The sequence below is a fragment of the Aspergillus caelatus genome (assembly GCF_009193585.1).
Source record: "Aspergillus caelatus strain CBS 763.97 unplaced genomic scaffold BDV27scaffold_200, whole genome shotgun sequence".
Classification (NCBI taxonomy): domain Eukaryota; kingdom Fungi; phylum Ascomycota; class Eurotiomycetes; order Eurotiales; family Aspergillaceae; genus Aspergillus; species Aspergillus caelatus.
In genome coordinates this window covers 55,482-69,854 of record NW_022475463.1, presented here as the reverse complement: position 1 = coordinate 69,854, position 14,373 = coordinate 55,482, and the positions used below count along the sequence as shown (strand labels likewise).

The window sequence follows — 14,373 nt, the reverse complement described above, 5'->3', positions numbered from 1 at the left end:
CAATATATGTGGTTGTAGAGCTTCATCTTTAACTCTGGTTTTCATAGGAAATCGGGCGTCAGGTGGAGGCGGGCGTCAGGTGATCAGGTACGGTATTTATCAGTATAAAAAAAAACATTCGTATGATGCAAACATATGTATGTAGGGTATCACTACCCAGAATAAGAACAGACAACAAGATATTTAACATCCAGCCTTGATTAACGCCAACCACATTATACATCATTGTAAGAAGCTAAAAGATGAGGATCTGGATCCGCTTCTCCTCTGCACCATAACGTTCACGAAACTCGGACCGCGTGAGCAATTTCAAAAGTGGGAGGTGGGTTTCCTTCATGTCAAATATACCACGCTGCTTCTGATCAACATAGGATCCATCGATCACGATACGCTGTAGTTCACCAAGTTTGAGGGAACCTGTAGAAGTCAGCTCATGTTTAGCCTGTTTTACGCACTTGAATGTGAGATAACCATACCAGCATCGATCAGGTCGGAGATACGAGCAGGTGTTCCGCCTCCAATGGCAATGCTCAAGGAAAGTCAGTTTAATTACAAGGAACTTAAACGGGTGCAAAACATACCGTGATCGCTCCAAGAATTGCTTAGCTTCTTCGAGCTTGATATGTTTTGCAAACAGCTTGCCAATTGGCGATTCTTTGGTTTGGAACGTACGGAGGGCTCTACAGCGGAATGGTTAATACCCAGCATGAACAGCGTTAATCGGCCTTAGCTCACCTCACCGCATCGGCTGCTCGAAGCCCCGATGCGCAGACTACCAGGGTGTGCGGCGTGCCCTTCTCCTCTGACGGTTTCGAGAGGTCAGATCCTTTAGGGCTGAAAGCCTTTAGAAAATCCGGTAGCTTCTCCAGTTGTCTGGGCGAGTCAAACGATGATGTGTCGAGGAATGAGGATTCTTGGATCGTTAGTACTGACACATATCCCTGAGTTGGACAATAACATACCCGGAACACTAAGATCACTCAATTCAACCGCAGTCAGCTCCTTATTGTGGCGCTTAGCCTTCTGCATGAAGTGATCCGCCAACAGGCGACCGTCCATCTTGCCAATAGCTTCATCAATGCCACCTTTGGTCTCGGTTTGCTTGGTGTCTCTCTGCTCCTTCTCTGATGCATCTTGCTGGGGCTTATCCTTCTTGTCCTTTCCGCCCTTCTTTGGCTTGGATTTGCCGTTCTTCCTTTTCTTGTTACTCGGGCCCTCTGCATTGCCAGCAGCCGCCCCGGCTTGTTTTGAGGATTCCTCAGCTTGTCTCTTGCGCTTGTTGTCAATCTTGGCCGAGAGGCCGGATGACTTGGCAGCTTCCGCAGACATTATGACGTAGTATCTCTATAGATCTCCTAAGATAGAGATATATATAGAATAAAAAGAAAAAAAAAAGAATGGTTCGAATTCAATTATCATAAGACTTGATCCGCAAGCAACTTTTTTATGCTGAGTCAGCCGGCTTATCGATAAGCCACGGCCAATGATACTGCAAGTCCTCCATGTCATCGACACGCGCTTTCCACTGAACAACAACAACCCCTCTTGCGAATTTGGGACATGCGCCGAAGCCTAATCATCTTCAGGCTTTCTCAGTGACATGTCTAATTCTGTGCAACCCTTTGTCAGAACAATTTAGGAAGCAATTGTTCTATAAAGCCCCCTTATCAGCACACATGTCGACGACCCCTAAGCCGCGTGGCCGCCGGTCATCGCGAGGGTCCGACATGTCCGAAACATTCACTCCTGTAGGAGATACCACACTTACAGGGGTGAGTACACTGCATCCCACCGTGATTAAAGTAATGTTGACTAATTAGAGTGTGACTGCAGCTTCAGCGTCTTCCCATTCATACCAGATACCCTCTCACCCCCAGCCGGTTAGCAGTGTCAGGAACACCGTCGCGACGAACACCACGCAACAGAGCTACAGCGGCCCCATCAACACCATATGGATTACGGGCGATACAGCGCCGAGCGGCAAATACACCGGCGCGTGATCGTAGGAAAAGTGGACGGATGCAGAGGGAGACGACATTTGATATTCTACGGAATCTCGGTAGAGGTATGTGTGCCAGATGAGCTTATATCATATGCGTGCGATTTGCATGCTATGAATACATCAGATGCATACTAAAATCCAGGTGTCAGCTCTTGCGCCCGTGTCACAACCTATACGTTCATCACCGCAAGAAGAAAAACAGGAACCAGAGCTGGAACCAGAGAAGGATGAGATCGAAGAGCTCGACAACGAACCGGAGATTGAGCGCCCCCGACTGTCCTTGCCTCTAGAAGATGTAGAGGAACAGGAGGAAGCGAGTCCAGAGCCACGTCCACCCAGGCTCTCCTTGGCGTTTGAAGAAGAGGATATCACTGTCGAATACCCGCGACGGGCTACGAGCGAACACGATAGAGCAAGATTATCTATGATGAGCTTCGGTAACCCTAGGCTGAGCGAGAACTTCGGTGATGCGACCCGGTTGGAAAGCGACTCTGAGGATGGTGATGACACTGGTATCGAGCATGGCGAAGACAGAGAGAACCAAGACGAAACTGTCATGAGTCAAGGTGCTTTTGATAGAGGGTGAGTGGTATTCTCCCGACAGATTTGGATCACTCCGGCTAATATAGACACAGAGGAGAGACGGAAGACCTTGGGAGGTTCAATTTTGACTTCAACTTTCCGTCCCCGCCTCCACCTCCGGCCGACGGCATGGACGGGCCTCTCAACGATGATGAAGGGTTCGAGCTTCCGCCCGTTGACTTGGCACAGGACACAGCCCCTATGTCTGACGACAGTGACGATGCCGCTGTCACAGCTGGTGAATTCGGCTTGGATCTCCACATGCCGTCTCGCGTCTCGCTAAGCGAAAGCCCCGGTATTGTCGGAGGAGGATTGCGTGACCAAGACACTGTCATAGTGCAAGGAAAGCAAAAGAAGCTCTCCCGACACGGTATCCCTGTTCCCAACATGCCGTCAGGGGTAATTCGAAAGCTGGCTACTCGATTTGCGCCAGCGAGGGCTGGCTCTAAAGCTAAGATCAGCAAGGCCACCCTAGCTGCTATTGAACAAGCGTCATCGTGGTATTTTGAGCAGGTCGCTGAAGATCTGGCGGCGTATTCTAAACATGCGGGACGGAAGACGATTGACGAGAGTGATGTTATTACGTTGATGAGACGGTGAGCTGAGACAAACCATTCCGCTCTAGTTATGCTAATCCGTTAACTTTCTAGACAACGCCATATTAACGATTCTACGACTGTTTTCTCTCTGGCATCGAAGCATCTACCGAAGGAACTGCTGCAAGACATGAGATTGTCCATGCCTCCGTGAATAATATACATGGTACGGATTCTGTAACAAACAAACTGAACGCCAACGATAGTCTCAAATACGAGAGATGTCAACGGATATCACCAATTCACATTTTGACGAACACGACGAGTCGCCTCATTGGGCCGTTTACGTACAACCATCCACAGCATGATTGAAGTTGCGAAGCACAGCCCGTACCTGCTTAGGGTAAGCCGGAGTTTTCGCTAGCCGGATATTGGGTCATTCATAGGAAACCTACCATGTGAAGATGTACTGGCTGTGGTTGTTTCGCAAGTTCACTTCGGCAGCGCGAGCAATAGGAATACCCTTGCCACTTCTGTTATACCATTCGACCATGTCCGCAACTAAAGAAGTTAATTTCGGTCATGGGTCATGTCAATCTTCGGGTTAGAGGCTGGCTCACTCATAGTCTCTTCAATCCATACCGGCTGACTACCAGTAAGCTCAGCCATCTGTTCAACGTCAGGGAAGTAGAATTTTCCATCCTCGGGCTTATTCTCCGGTGTAAACATGTTTTTCTTCCAAGGTTCCCGTAACAAGCCTTCGACTGTGACCTCTCCTTGGGGGAGACCCTCGGCTCTGTCCTTCTGATCCTTCATCTTCTTCGAGATCCAGCCTCTGTTCACCAGGACAGTGCTCTCTCCCTCCCCTCTCTCAAGCGGCGTTACAACTATGAAACCATCCTCACCCTCGCGCATGCGAGGACCAACGAGCATCTCTTGGTCATGTCGGAAACGTCCCGTAGTGTAAACCCGCCGATAATCAAATTCGGAAATGGCATCCGGATCGATCTGTGGGGGTAGCGGAAGAGGAGGTTTGACGAGTCGGTCTTCATATTTTGCGATCAGCTTGGTCTTCCAATCGAGACGCTGGATTTGCCAGGTGCCGAGCGCGAATGAGATGATAGGAATTAGAGCTGTAATGAGAATACATTTCATTAGTGTACCGCCGGCCTTTACCGGCAGCTACTTATTTGCAAGTATGATCAATGGCTCTACCATACCTAAGATAATCAAACCCGGCCCGTGTTTACGACCAGTACGAACAATTTGCGCAGGATGATCCACAACCGACAACCATCGCGGATCATCCGCCAGCTGCTTGCTATAAAACCGAATTTGTTGACGGCGACACCTGGCGCAAATCGAATCCAGCTTGAAGGCCATCCGGGGACCCCGAATCGACGCGGCGATTGGCGGCTGCCATGAGGTTGCTGCGGTCCGTTGCAGGACCGAAAAGATCGACCGCATGGTCAATTGGGACGAGGGGCTTCACTTGCCCTTATCACAAAAGCCAATTGCTGTTTTAGTCTGGGCGGCGGAAAGCGTGTAAGAAAAAGAAACAATTCAAAGCCCTCCAACTGAAGTCGAAGTGAGTTCCGAGGGGCTCGTGATCGGCAACGGCCTTCTTTTCCCCGACGGAGTTAAAGCTATTTATCGCTTTACTTACGCTCCATTTATACTTCTCCATACATTGGTTTTAAACCGCGCTAGGTTACAATGTTCTTTTCTGGAACTCTGCAGGAAGGCATCGCTTTAGCAGTCTCGCAAGCTAAAGCGGTAATATGCTTTGTTCGAGGTGTGTCTGCTGTGATTCCTACGAACGCATACATCGATACATACATCAGATGAGCTCCACCGTTATCCACTTGCTAACCGGCTGGATGTATTTCAACAGATAATGATCAAACAAGTAACCTCTGGGAAGAGGATTATTTCGCTGACAAAGATGTTTGTGTTCGCCTCAGTTCGACTTCTAGTTTTCCTTCGTACGTGATCGCTAATCGCTGGTGGGACATAGTTCGCGCAATTACTCGAAACGAGATCTGTCCTGTTGCGACTCACCAAGGATTCTCAAGAAGCTACATTCTTGACGTCCTTTTGCCCCGTAACGAAGTTCCCTGCTGTTGTAGTGATCAAGTATGTGTGATGACCTTCTCAGGCATTAGGGTTATTGGGCTTCTGATTGAGTGTTGTATAGGAATGGAATGCTGCGGGAATATCTTGTGCCGGATATCTCGAAGGATGACTTTCATAGTCGGCTGAAGGCTGTTCTAGAGGACAGTAACCCGACCACGCAGCCCAGTCTGAACTCACCGGCTCAGGACACCCAGATTCATACTGCGAGCCCATCCACCAATTTACACACAGCGCCTGCGACTGCATCACAGCCTGAGCCTTCACCAGCTCCTGTCGCTGCTGTGCCGGCGCCAGCGCCAGCTTCAACTGAGTCACAAGGAAGTAGACCACTAAGGCAACCAGGTCAACAGGAATATAATAGTCTACGTGCCGGCGGGAGGACGTACAGAGTTGAAACACCCAGCCAGGCACCGAAACCCCAGCCAAAGAAGCAAGAAACGCCGAAACCACAAGGAATAGCCAAGCCCAAAGATAGCACGAAAAAGCAGGAGTCAGAAACAAAAGCCACGAAAAACACTGCATCTGTCGAAAGCACCGACACGCCTGCAAAGGAGCGCAAGCCACAAACCCCAACACCGCCCAAACAATATCGGCTTCAAGTCCGTCTATTCGATGGAAGTTCCATCCGGTCCAGCTTTTCACCTTCGCAAACCATCCGCGGAGATGTTCGCCCGTGGATTGACAGTCAGCCTGGGGATGAAAAGCGCCCGTATAATCTCAAACACATCCTGACTCCCCTGCCGAATCGGACACTTACTATCGCCGACGAAGAACAGACGCTTGCAGAGCTTGGACTAGGCTCCACAGCGAATTTAGTCATGGTTCCGATCAATACGTATACAGAAGCCTATTCGGCCACTGGGTCCAGCTTACCGGCCCGGGCTGTATCGTCTGCATATGGGCTTGTTTCCTCTGCAGTTGGCACCGCCACGGGTCTCGTAGGCTCCTTCTTCGGCTATAGTCAGCCAGCTTTGACTCCGTCTGCGGCCCCCCAAGCCAGCACATCCTCCACATCTCCGTCTGGCGATGGCGCATCAAGGTCACGGCCATCTCCACCGAGAGGTCCTATAATCCGGACACTGAGAGACCAACGCAATGAACAGGATGATAGCCAATTCTACAATGGAAACCAGGTACGTAATTTAAACAACGCACATGGTCTAAAGCCATAACATGGGTGGATCCACTGACTTGTATAGCTTAATTTCGAGCCCCGACAAGACACCGGCAGGTGACCAGGGTGGTAATAGCTAGCTGATATAAATTAAGCCTACGGTGTTTACAGTTCCTACTTAATTGATACTTTGGCTGATTTCACCTGTTGCTTCGACGGCTATGGCGTGGTAGGTATTCTTTGGATTATATTAGGATGGGAAGCGTCCCCCTTTTGCTTTCAGATTACAGGGAAACTAAGTTGTAAACTGGACTATAGCTATGCTCGCTTTCCGCGCAATGTAGGCCTATTCTTTAAGTTTAGGACAGTTGAATCCATGGAAGAGTGGAATAGTTGTCTTTAAATATTCATCTGTCTCTATGTTCTGAGCAGATGGAAGTGAGTATATATGAGGTAAAACAAAGAAAAATCATCAGGTCAACCCCGACGGAAATGGTATACAGTAGAGGAATATTACGCCGCTATGCAAACACAGTCCATATCCAATCCAATCGTCGCACCGTCCGGATCAAGTCTGCAAACTGAACCGGTTCAAACCCATAGTTCCTGTCCTTCGTATATCCCCCAGCGCGAAACATAATACATTAACTTTAGTAGGGCTTAGCAGCGGCCTGGCAGGCTTTCTGTAAGACCAGTTAGCACCGTAATAACCACCATATATCGGCATTCCAAGGGGGAGCCTACAAGCTGGTCCAGGTACCATCCGCAAATGCTGAGGTTGCCCTGGTTCTCGTCCATGCACTGGCGGAAGTTGCGAACGTCCGTCTCGCAGGCAGGATTGCCATAGGAGCTGTTGGCGGTATTGCTCTGCCACAGACCGGTGTCCATGGGCTGGGCCTGGGCGGGAGCTGCCTGCTGGGCCTCGGCGGGGGCGCTGGAACCGCCGCTGAAGAGACCACCGATGGCATGGCCGATAGAGGAGCCGACTGCGACACCACTAGTTGATGTTAGTATTCTTTTCGCATATTTTCTTTATTCGAAAAAAAAAAAAAAAAAAAAAGGTAGTCTTGTGGACTACTTGGTGGTATTGTGTTTTTCACTTTCTTCCGCTAAAGGCGGTTTTTCAAGATAGGTCCGAGGGGAACTTACGCAGCGGTCGAGGCCATCTGACCGAACAGGCCGGGTCCGGCGCTCTGCTGAACAGGGGCAGCCTGGGGAGGAGGGTGAGGATGAGCCTGCTGGGGAGTCGACTGAGGGTGAGCAGCGGTCGAGTGAGGCTGGGAGTGCTGGGCCGAGGGAGCAGCAGCCGGTCTGGCGGGAGCGGCGGTAGGTCTGGTAGGAGCGCTGCGCGCAGGGGTAGGGGCAGGGGCGGCACCACGACGTTGACGAGGCATGTTGATTGATGTAGATGTGGTTTTAGGAGTTGGAAAATGAAATGATGTTGATGGGTGGGGATAGAAAGCTGTTTTGATGGCAAACGGACGGTTATATAAAAGAAGAGACTCGAAAGTCGGCGGAGAAGCCGTCGAAAAGTCCGAGAGATTCTCTATTTCCTCGTTCCCGATTGGCCCGACAATCCCCAGGGGTCTCCGGGACCGCGAAAACCATGTGCGGTATTGGTATTACCAACAGTAATGCGGGTCGAGCCGTGTTTGTTCAGAGAATATGGATATGAAAGGTATTCGCAATACTGCCGCTCCTCCCATTGCCTAAAGTCCGGCGGACTTTAGGAACCTATTTTTTTACATTGGATGACTCTTCATATACAGGGAACATACAGGAATATTCACACTTGTAGTATGTTAGTCATGGCTTCGGTATAGTCGCGTATGACTCATGTTTATATCTCTCAATCTGACCCACAGATTGGAGGCTGAGTCGCTCCTATGATTCAAGCTTACGGCATTGCAAGTAGCTCACGAAATTCAGCAATGCAACTTGCCACTTAATCTATTTAGTCAACTATGTAGTCTTCCTAGAGACTTATCTCGTGGAAAAGCCAGTGCAGGCATATCCTCAATAGACCATTGTTAGATCACTCGCTATACGAGACAGGGTTCATCCTGCGACTCGTGTGCGCGGTGTCTGGGGTATCCACGTAGTTCGTTCATGTAGATACGTATATCGCAACAGACTGCCCCAAGTGGTATGATGGGATGAGGAAGCCACTGTTGAATTTAATAGAAGCGCCTCTACCATGTCCCTGGGGAGATGCACAGCAGTGCTGGGACGTACGCATTTTGCGACAATGAAGGCTCACCGAGACTTCAATGCAAACTCAAAGATCGGAACCAGCCGATCATACCTAAGACACAGGAATTCCTCTTCGGCCCTATCAGACGATATAGTGCAGTGTTTGAAGTTGTTCATTGTGCCTTCCTTGCTTTCCGAGATTCTTGCTTCTTCTTTCTCCGTTCCATCTTCTCCTCTTTGCGATCATCCTTGGTGCGCTTCTTCTTGTTCTTGGCAGACTCACGCTTGACAGTCTTGTCTGCTTTCTTCTCTTTGCTCTTCTTTACCGAATCTCCGGACTGTGTTGTTGCCTTCTCTTTTTCACCGCTATCGGACTCACTGTCTGATCCAGATGCGGAATCGTCCGCAGATTTCTTCGATGAGCTCTCAGGTGCTGCTGCTACCGCCTTTTTGGCTAATAAAGATGCCTTCAACTGGGCACGCGCCTTCTCCTTCGCTTGTTGTTCTTTGCGCTCCATATCGAATTTGTCATTTCCGGCCTGACGGCGTTAGCACTAGGGTACACATGATCAGAGAGTAAAAAGCACATACAAGACCATGCTTGATGAAACGACTTGCAGCCTGCTTGTCAAGTGTCAATGTCCGCTGCTCTGGCTCTGCTTCTAGCGCCTTAATTTTCTCAAAGTATTGCTTCACTCTAGTCAGTTCTCGGAACACAGGATGCTCTTTAGCATTGACGCCATGGAGACGTAAATAAGCTGCGAATGCGTTAGCATGTCAAGGAGTAAGTGTCAGGATCGATATTGCCCTACAGAATATGAGAGATTCCAAAGCGTAAGTAATCAGAACGTGAAACTTTGCCTTGTCCAACACAGGAAGTTTCTTTGACGTGTCAGTAATGGCACTATTCAGGACAGGTCCCAGAGCTTCTTCCAGGTCATCGACATGATCGTCCAGCTGCTCAAGCAGCGGCAATAAATTAGTTGCGTCCATCTTCTGAATGATGATTGTCGGCCTTCTGGGAGTGATTCCTTGGATAATATCAATTTTTTATCTACAGGCGGTGTGTAGGGCGGTCAGTAGCTAGTCTTAATCTTATCGCGCAGCTCGGCCGTTGTCGACTTGGGTCCTGTAGCCCAGTTACTTATACTATTTTTTTTAAAAAATTGTTTTTGTGTCACACATAGAGGACGTATTGCCTTGCAATGCACAGCTAGTCAATTCTGTGACAGTTGTTTAGGCTTTGAGCATCCCGAAGACCACTCTGGTCTGCATATCACGCAATTCTTCCAAAGTGTTGTCCATACTACGACGCCGTCCGCGTTTGCGGACTGGCATTTCCCAATTCTGCCTTTCTGCAGCAGGCGATGCTCAGCGCGGTTGCACTGTTCGTTTTCTGGCAACATGGCACCAGGACGCTGAGGAAGCGTCGAGAGATAGCGGCAACCGCCGGCTCTCGGGCCGCATACATATCCTGGGCATTGGGAACGTTGGAACATTCGTCGCTCACTCTCTTGCCAGCCGGCCATCTCCCCCTCCTATCACTCTTCTGATGCACACTCCCAATCTTTATAGGTCCTGGTTAGAGAGGAAAAAATGTCTAGCGATCAATACTAATGGCCTGGATGATGTAAAAACGGGGTTTGATGTCAATGTACTGAATGATAAGGCGTGGTACTCAGTGCCGTATTGGAATAAGGATGGTACAGCAGAGAATGGAAACGACAGCATTGACGAGCATGCTGAAAATGTCGGTAATGAGGAACTCTTAGCGCAACCTGCCGACGAGCGTATTGAGTGTCTGATCGTTGCTGTCAAAGCACCAGTGACTGTGGCGGCGATGGACTCTGTCAAGCGCCGCCTGACGCCTGATTCAACGGTCCTGTTTCTCCAGAATGGAATGGGCATCATCGATGAGCTCAATGAGAAAGTTTTCCGGGACCCTCGACAACGTCCACATTACATGTCTGGTGTTATCTCCCACGGGTTAGCACGAAGGAAAGAACCATTCCAAGTCAGCCACACAGGCGTCGGTACAACTATCCTGGGTTCTGTCCCACCGGCAGATGCCTTGTCCCCAGCAAATAAAGGGGATGTCGATTGGACCCCAAGCACCAAATACCTGTTGCGCACACTGACGCTCACACCACCACTTGTTGCTGTTGCTGAAACCCCATCCGCCTTGATGCTATACCAGCTTGAGAAGCTCGCATTAAACTGTGTAATCAACCCATTGACAGCGATCATGAACTGCAAGAACGGAGAACTCCTCTACAACTATAGCTTCACGCGTATCATGCGGTTGCTCCTCATTGAGATATCAAGCGTCATCTGCGCTTTGCCCGAACTGCAAGGTGTTCCTGGAATTGAAAGCCGGTTTTCTCCCGAGCGACTGCGGATGATGGTCGTGCAGCTGGCCAACAAGACAGCCAAGAACCATAGTTCGATGTTACAGGATGTGCTGGCGAGAAAACCTACGGAAATCGAATACTTGAATGGTTACATCGTACGTAGGGGCGAGGAACTTGGTATCAAGTGTGTGGTGAATTATATGATGAAGCACCTGGTTCTCGCCAAACGCCTCCAAACGAAGCAGGTAGAGTCGGGTGCCATTCCGATTGATCTGCTCCAAGAGCCCAAAATGTGAACATGCTCTCGCACCTGTACAATATAATGAATTCGACTTTGTGATACCATGCGCAATTCTACCTCACGAATCCTATTGTTTTAACAAAATACGGCTTCGGAGGCCTTAGCACAGAGGTCCCTAATCTGTGTCCATCGCTTCCTCAGCATCTTTGCCCTTTGTTGATCTTTCTGGTCCGCTTGGCTAGATTCGATTTTCTCTAGGGTGGTGATTATCGTGTCTGCTTCGTTTAAATACGCTCTTATCCACCCTTGGACGATAATCTCCAATTTCTTCTCGTCGGCACCTTTAGTAGAATAACCGAGTACATAGTTCCGCCAGTTTTCCAGGGGCATATAGTTTATGCACGCGGCAATCTCGGTACGGTAGCACACGCCAGTGGCCGTTAACTGGTAGTTACTGAGCGTATAGGTTAGACGTCGACGAAGTTGTCTATGGCAAAAGTGACCATTTAAAAAAAAAAAAAGGACATCCGGAATTTGTAAACATACCCGTAGTACTGCTGGAACTCTAGTTCCTCTTGTAGCGGTGGGCTAAGGTCCTTTAATATTATATCATCGAGGTATAATGTTTCCGACTCATTCTCATCGAGATAAAAGCCATCTGCTGTGGTTAGCCCACTGCCAGAGAGCAGAAGAACATGGTTGTGACAAACATTCAGCGAACAAGAAATCGTTAGGATGAGGTCCATAACTCATGTATATCTCTTCTCCTTCGTCTGTGGCAATGGTCAGAAGGTCCCTTGCGCCCCCGACAAGAGGAAGCAGTTCAACTGCAGTACATACCATAGTGTTTCGTGGCTCGGAAAACATATTTCTCGCCATCAAATTTTACGTTGCACTATGACCCCAAATAAGGTAAGCCAGCGTTGAAGACAAGACTTTGTAGAATCGGATTCACATACTGCAACATCAGAATGATTAAAATAATCAGCAAACGGCAGCAGGGCCATAGCGTCATTTCGATCCTCGGGTGGCTCCTGGCCGGGCATCAAATAGAAAAAGCTTCTCGTGTTGACTATAAGCCAGTGGTATGAAAATGCCTCCCAATCAGTATCCGGGAAAACGGGTGCGACGATATCCCAAGCCGTGCGCAGTCTTTGTTCCTGCTGAGCAAGAAGATTCTGATGGGATGTCTCGTACTGGAGCTTGTCTCGGCTTTGTATACTGTGCCAATGGCTCGAGATTGAGGGTGGCAGGTAGTTCCGCAGAGACTCTGACCACAAAATGGGCATACTGTCCTCAAAATCTTGGCGACTAGGCCAGGTGTTTCTCCACGCCTTGAACTCTTCCAGGTCTTCTGCATTGCCATTTGTGAGAAACGCAGCGTATAGTGCATGAGTGGGTGTCCCCTCCGGAAATTTGCTGGTGAAAGAAGACGGGATACGCTCAGAGGTTAGCATTGCTTTCAATGGTACGGTCACAATGGGTTCATCTTCCTAGGTCAGGGTTAGAATTCACTGATGCGAATGATAGTGACACTGATAGCTGAGAAGCAATTGCATACTTCTATATTTCGCGTGGCTATCATTCCCAAACCGCGACCTGGAAACCGCGCAGGCCCGACCCCTTTCGCAATGATTCCTTGTGAAATGGCCCATTCTGTGAACTGCTCGTGCTCCTCTCCAGGCCACCAGTCTGGTTTCATTGCTGCGGAATATTGGGTCCTTAGCGGGGAAGTATAACTAGCAGGGAAAGAAAAAAGAAAAGAAAAAAGCGTAAAAGAAGCAAAAGTGGCTTTGTTCTAGAAAGATAGAGTCAATACATCAATATCTCATTCAGAAACAGCTATTGAAATATCTCTCCTGTACTGGTCTGCTAAATCACAAGGTCGGGGAACTCATATTCATCTAGTGGTCGAAAGAGGCCATAAAAAGCAACATTATAGGGTTGGGCGATAAAATGCTTATCGATCTTTATCAGTTGTACGGCGTCTCACACGCACCAACAGCGTCAACCGGAGATCTTCCCCGGACATCGTACCACTCTACAACCTTCATTGTCGCATTCTTTCAAAGGGTCATGTCCATAAAGGCATGCCACCTTCTGGGTTCAAAATGTCGGTCCTTGGGAGGCGCGGAGCCATGAATTTCCGCGAATTGACCTTATCAACACCTGTTACAGTAGTAAGCTGCCGCACGCGGTCTTTCTTCGTGAACAATCGCCCGCCGCCAAAGTATCCCGGCCATGTCCCGTTGAACTTTGTCGAGCGTGGTGCTCTGGCTGTTGGGTCTGCTGTGGGTGCTTTGTTGAATCCCCGGAGAGCAGGTAGGAGCTTCTTTTCTTTCCCCCCTCCCCCCCTTTGGATTATCCATAATCAATTTTATGATCTGCATCGAACATATATCAAAATTGATAAACTACAAGACAACATACGCTAACAGCAATGCCCCGGAACTATATAGATCTCATCGCAGCCTGTGGCGAAGCAACCGCAACCCCCTACTTCATCTACCGTCTCCGTGACGCCATGCTCTCGGACCCCACCGGCCGCCAGATCCTCCGCGAACGTCCGCGCATCACCTCCGAAACCCTCCCTCTACCATACCTCCGCTCTCTTCCCGAGAACTCCGTCGGTCGGACCTATGCTGCCTGGCTCGACCGCGAAGGTGTCTCCCCCGATACCCGCGATAACGTCCAATACATAGATGACGAGGAATGCGCATACGTCATGCAGCGCTACCGGGAGTGCCACGACTTCTACCACGCAGTGACGGGCCTGCCGACCTTCGTTGAGGGGGAGATAGCGCTGAAGGCGTTTGAATTTTTAAATACGCTTATTCCCATGACAGGGTTGAGTATGTTTGCTGCGGTGAGGTTGAAGCCTGCGGAGCGGGAGCGGTTCTTTGCATTGTGGTTACCTTGGGCAGTCAGGAGTGGGCTTGCGAGTAAGGAGTTGATTAATGTTTATTGGGAGAAGATTTTAGAGAAGGATGTGGATGAGTTACGGAGTGAGTTGGCTATTGAGAAGCCCCCAGACATGAGGGAGATCAGGCGCATGATTAGGGAGCAGAAGAAGCGGGAGAAGGAGAGGTTGCAGCAGGGTGCGTAGATTTGACCTTGTAAGGTTGTTAATGTGTATATTATTTATTAGATGGCTTCCGGTAGCCGTGTATTCGATATAGTCATGAACCCTCCCCTTCATCTCAACGCATGTTAGACTA

The 14,373-nt window shown here is 49.3% G+C and overlaps 8 protein-coding genes across 8 annotated transcripts; 4 read left to right on the top strand and 4 right to left on the bottom strand.

Annotated features, from left to right (window-relative positions):
* Positions 1 to 77: 77 nt before the first annotated feature.
* Positions 78 to 1,372, bottom strand: BDV27DRAFT_134067 (uncharacterized protein). The gene is made up of 5 exons (XM_032068222.1): positions 963 to 1,372; positions 736 to 913; positions 582 to 680; positions 477 to 529; positions 78 to 417 (listed from the first exon to the last, which is right to left on the bottom strand). Exons 1-5 carry the CDS (start codon positions 1,327 to 1,329, stop codon positions 236 to 238), a joined length of 879 nt encoding a protein of 292 aa, XP_031923813.1. The 5' UTR covers positions 1,330 to 1,372; the 3' UTR covers positions 78 to 235.
* Positions 1,373 to 1,534: 162 nt separating this feature from the next.
* BDV27DRAFT_37244 (uncharacterized protein) lies at positions 1,535 to 3,512 on the top strand. Its single transcript, XM_032076465.1, has 5 exons — positions 1,535 to 1,772; positions 1,834 to 2,065; positions 2,152 to 2,584; positions 2,638 to 3,180; positions 3,235 to 3,512. The coding sequence occupies exons 1-5, from the start codon at positions 1,677 to 1,679 to the stop codon at positions 3,332 to 3,334; spliced, it is 1,404 nt and encodes a 467-aa protein (XP_031923812.1). The 5' UTR covers positions 1,535 to 1,676; the 3' UTR covers positions 3,335 to 3,512.
* A 59-nt stretch (positions 3,513 to 3,571) lies between these two features.
* BDV27DRAFT_148457 (cytochrome oxidase assembly protein SHY1) lies at positions 3,572 to 4,587 on the bottom strand (the record flags this gene model as incomplete). Its single annotated transcript, XM_032070924.1, has 3 exons — positions 3,572 to 3,681; positions 3,741 to 4,253; positions 4,341 to 4,587. The coding sequence occupies 3 exons, from the start codon at positions 4,585 to 4,587 to the stop codon at positions 3,572 to 3,574; spliced, it is 870 nt and encodes a 289-aa protein (XP_031923811.1).
* A 94-nt stretch (positions 4,588 to 4,681) lies between these two features.
* BDV27DRAFT_37242 (uncharacterized protein) lies at positions 4,682 to 6,706 on the top strand. The gene is made up of 5 exons (XM_032076464.1): positions 4,682 to 4,915; positions 5,015 to 5,067; positions 5,138 to 5,256; positions 5,318 to 6,389; positions 6,456 to 6,706. Exons 1-5 carry the CDS (start codon positions 4,837 to 4,839, stop codon positions 6,489 to 6,491), a joined length of 1,359 nt encoding a protein of 452 aa, XP_031923810.1. The 5' UTR covers positions 4,682 to 4,836; the 3' UTR covers positions 6,492 to 6,706.
* Positions 6,707 to 6,738: 32 nt separating this feature from the next.
* Positions 6,739 to 7,869, bottom strand: BDV27DRAFT_134062 (coiled-coil-helix-coiled-coil-helix domain-containing protein). The gene is made up of 3 exons (XM_032068221.1): positions 7,520 to 7,869; positions 7,115 to 7,367; positions 6,739 to 7,053 (listed from the first exon to the last, which is right to left on the bottom strand). Exons 1-3 carry the CDS (start codon positions 7,762 to 7,764, stop codon positions 7,021 to 7,023), a joined length of 531 nt encoding a protein of 176 aa, XP_031923809.1. The 5' UTR covers positions 7,765 to 7,869; the 3' UTR covers positions 6,739 to 7,020.
* A 1,468-nt stretch (positions 7,870 to 9,337) lies between these two features.
* BDV27DRAFT_148453 (ketopantoate reductase family protein) lies at positions 9,338 to 11,210 on the top strand (the record flags this gene model as incomplete). Its single annotated transcript, XM_032070923.1, has 2 exons — positions 9,338 to 9,397; positions 9,978 to 11,210. The coding sequence occupies 2 exons, from the start codon at positions 9,338 to 9,340 to the stop codon at positions 11,208 to 11,210; spliced, it is 1,293 nt and encodes a 430-aa protein (XP_031923808.1).
* A 40-nt stretch (positions 11,211 to 11,250) lies between these two features.
* BDV27DRAFT_37212 (uncharacterized protein) lies at positions 11,251 to 13,038 on the bottom strand. Its single transcript, XM_032076463.1, has 6 exons — positions 12,717 to 13,038; positions 12,115 to 12,648; positions 11,996 to 12,050; positions 11,866 to 11,928; positions 11,702 to 11,813; positions 11,251 to 11,642 (listed from the first exon to the last, which is right to left on the bottom strand). Exons 1-6 carry the CDS (start codon positions 12,855 to 12,857, stop codon positions 11,291 to 11,293), a joined length of 1,257 nt encoding a protein of 418 aa, XP_031923807.1. The 5' UTR covers positions 12,858 to 13,038; the 3' UTR covers positions 11,251 to 11,290.
* A 228-nt stretch (positions 13,039 to 13,266) lies between these two features.
* coq4 (ubiquinone biosynthesis protein COQ4) lies at positions 13,267 to 14,261 on the top strand (the record flags this gene model as incomplete). The annotated part of the gene is made up of 2 exons (XM_032070922.1): positions 13,267 to 13,477; positions 13,615 to 14,261. The coding sequence occupies 2 exons, from the start codon at positions 13,267 to 13,269 to the stop codon at positions 14,259 to 14,261; spliced, it is 858 nt and encodes a 285-aa protein (XP_031923806.1).
* Between the last annotated feature and the right edge of the window lie 112 nt (positions 14,262 to 14,373).

Coding starts and splice junctions, on each gene's coding strand:
- BDV27DRAFT_134062 (XM_032068221.1), bottom strand. CDS start 7,764: ATGCCTCGTCAACGTCGTGGTGCCGCCCCTGCCCCTACCCCTGCGCGC. Junction 7,368..7,519: donor CAGATGGCCTCGACCGCTGC/GTAAGTTCCCCT, acceptor AACATCAACTAG/TGGTGTCGCAGTCGGCTCCT. Junction 7,054..7,114: donor GATGGTACCTGGACCAGCTT/GTAGGCTCCCCC, acceptor CTGGTCTTACAG/AAAGCCTGCCAGGCCGCTGC.
- BDV27DRAFT_37212 (XM_032076463.1), bottom strand. CDS start 12,857: ATGAAACCAGACTGGTGGCCTGGAGAGGAGCACGAGCAGTTCACAGAA. Junction 11,929..11,995: donor CCGAGCCACGAAACACTATG/GTATGTACTGCA, acceptor CCATTGCCACAG/ACGAAGGAGAAGAGATATAC. Junction 11,643..11,701: donor GAGTTCCAGCAGTACTACGG/GTATGTTTACAA, acceptor CTTTTGCCATAG/ACAACTTCGTCGACGTCTAA.
- BDV27DRAFT_134067 (XM_032068222.1), bottom strand. CDS start 1,329: ATGTCTGCGGAAGCTGCCAAGTCATCCGGCCTCTCGGCCAAGATTGAC. Junction 530..581: donor CAATTCTTGGAGCGATCACG/GTATGTTTTGCA, acceptor ACTTTCCTTGAG/CATTGCCATTGGAGGCGGAA. Junction 418..476: donor CTCCGACCTGATCGATGCTG/GTATGGTTATCT, acceptor TGACTTCTACAG/GTTCCCTCAAACTTGGTGAA.
- BDV27DRAFT_37244 (XM_032076465.1), top strand. CDS start 1,677: ATGTCGACGACCCCTAAGCCGCGTGGCCGCCGGTCATCGCGAGGGTCC. Junction 1,773..1,833: donor GAGATACCACACTTACAGGG/GTGAGTACACTG, acceptor GTGTGACTGCAG/CTTCAGCGTCTTCCCATTCA. Junction 2,066..2,151: donor TCTACGGAATCTCGGTAGAG/GTATGTGTGCCA, acceptor TCCAGGTGTCAG/CTCTTGCGCCCGTGTCACAA.
- BDV27DRAFT_37242 (XM_032076464.1), top strand. CDS start 4,837: ATGTTCTTTTCTGGAACTCTGCAGGAAGGCATCGCTTTAGCAGTCTCG. Junction 5,257..5,317: donor CCTGCTGTTGTAGTGATCAA/GTATGTGTGATG, acceptor AGTGTTGTATAG/GAATGGAATGCTGCGGGAAT. Junction 6,390..6,455: donor AATTCTACAATGGAAACCAG/GTACGTAATTTA, acceptor TGACTTGTATAG/CTTAATTTCGAGCCCCGACA.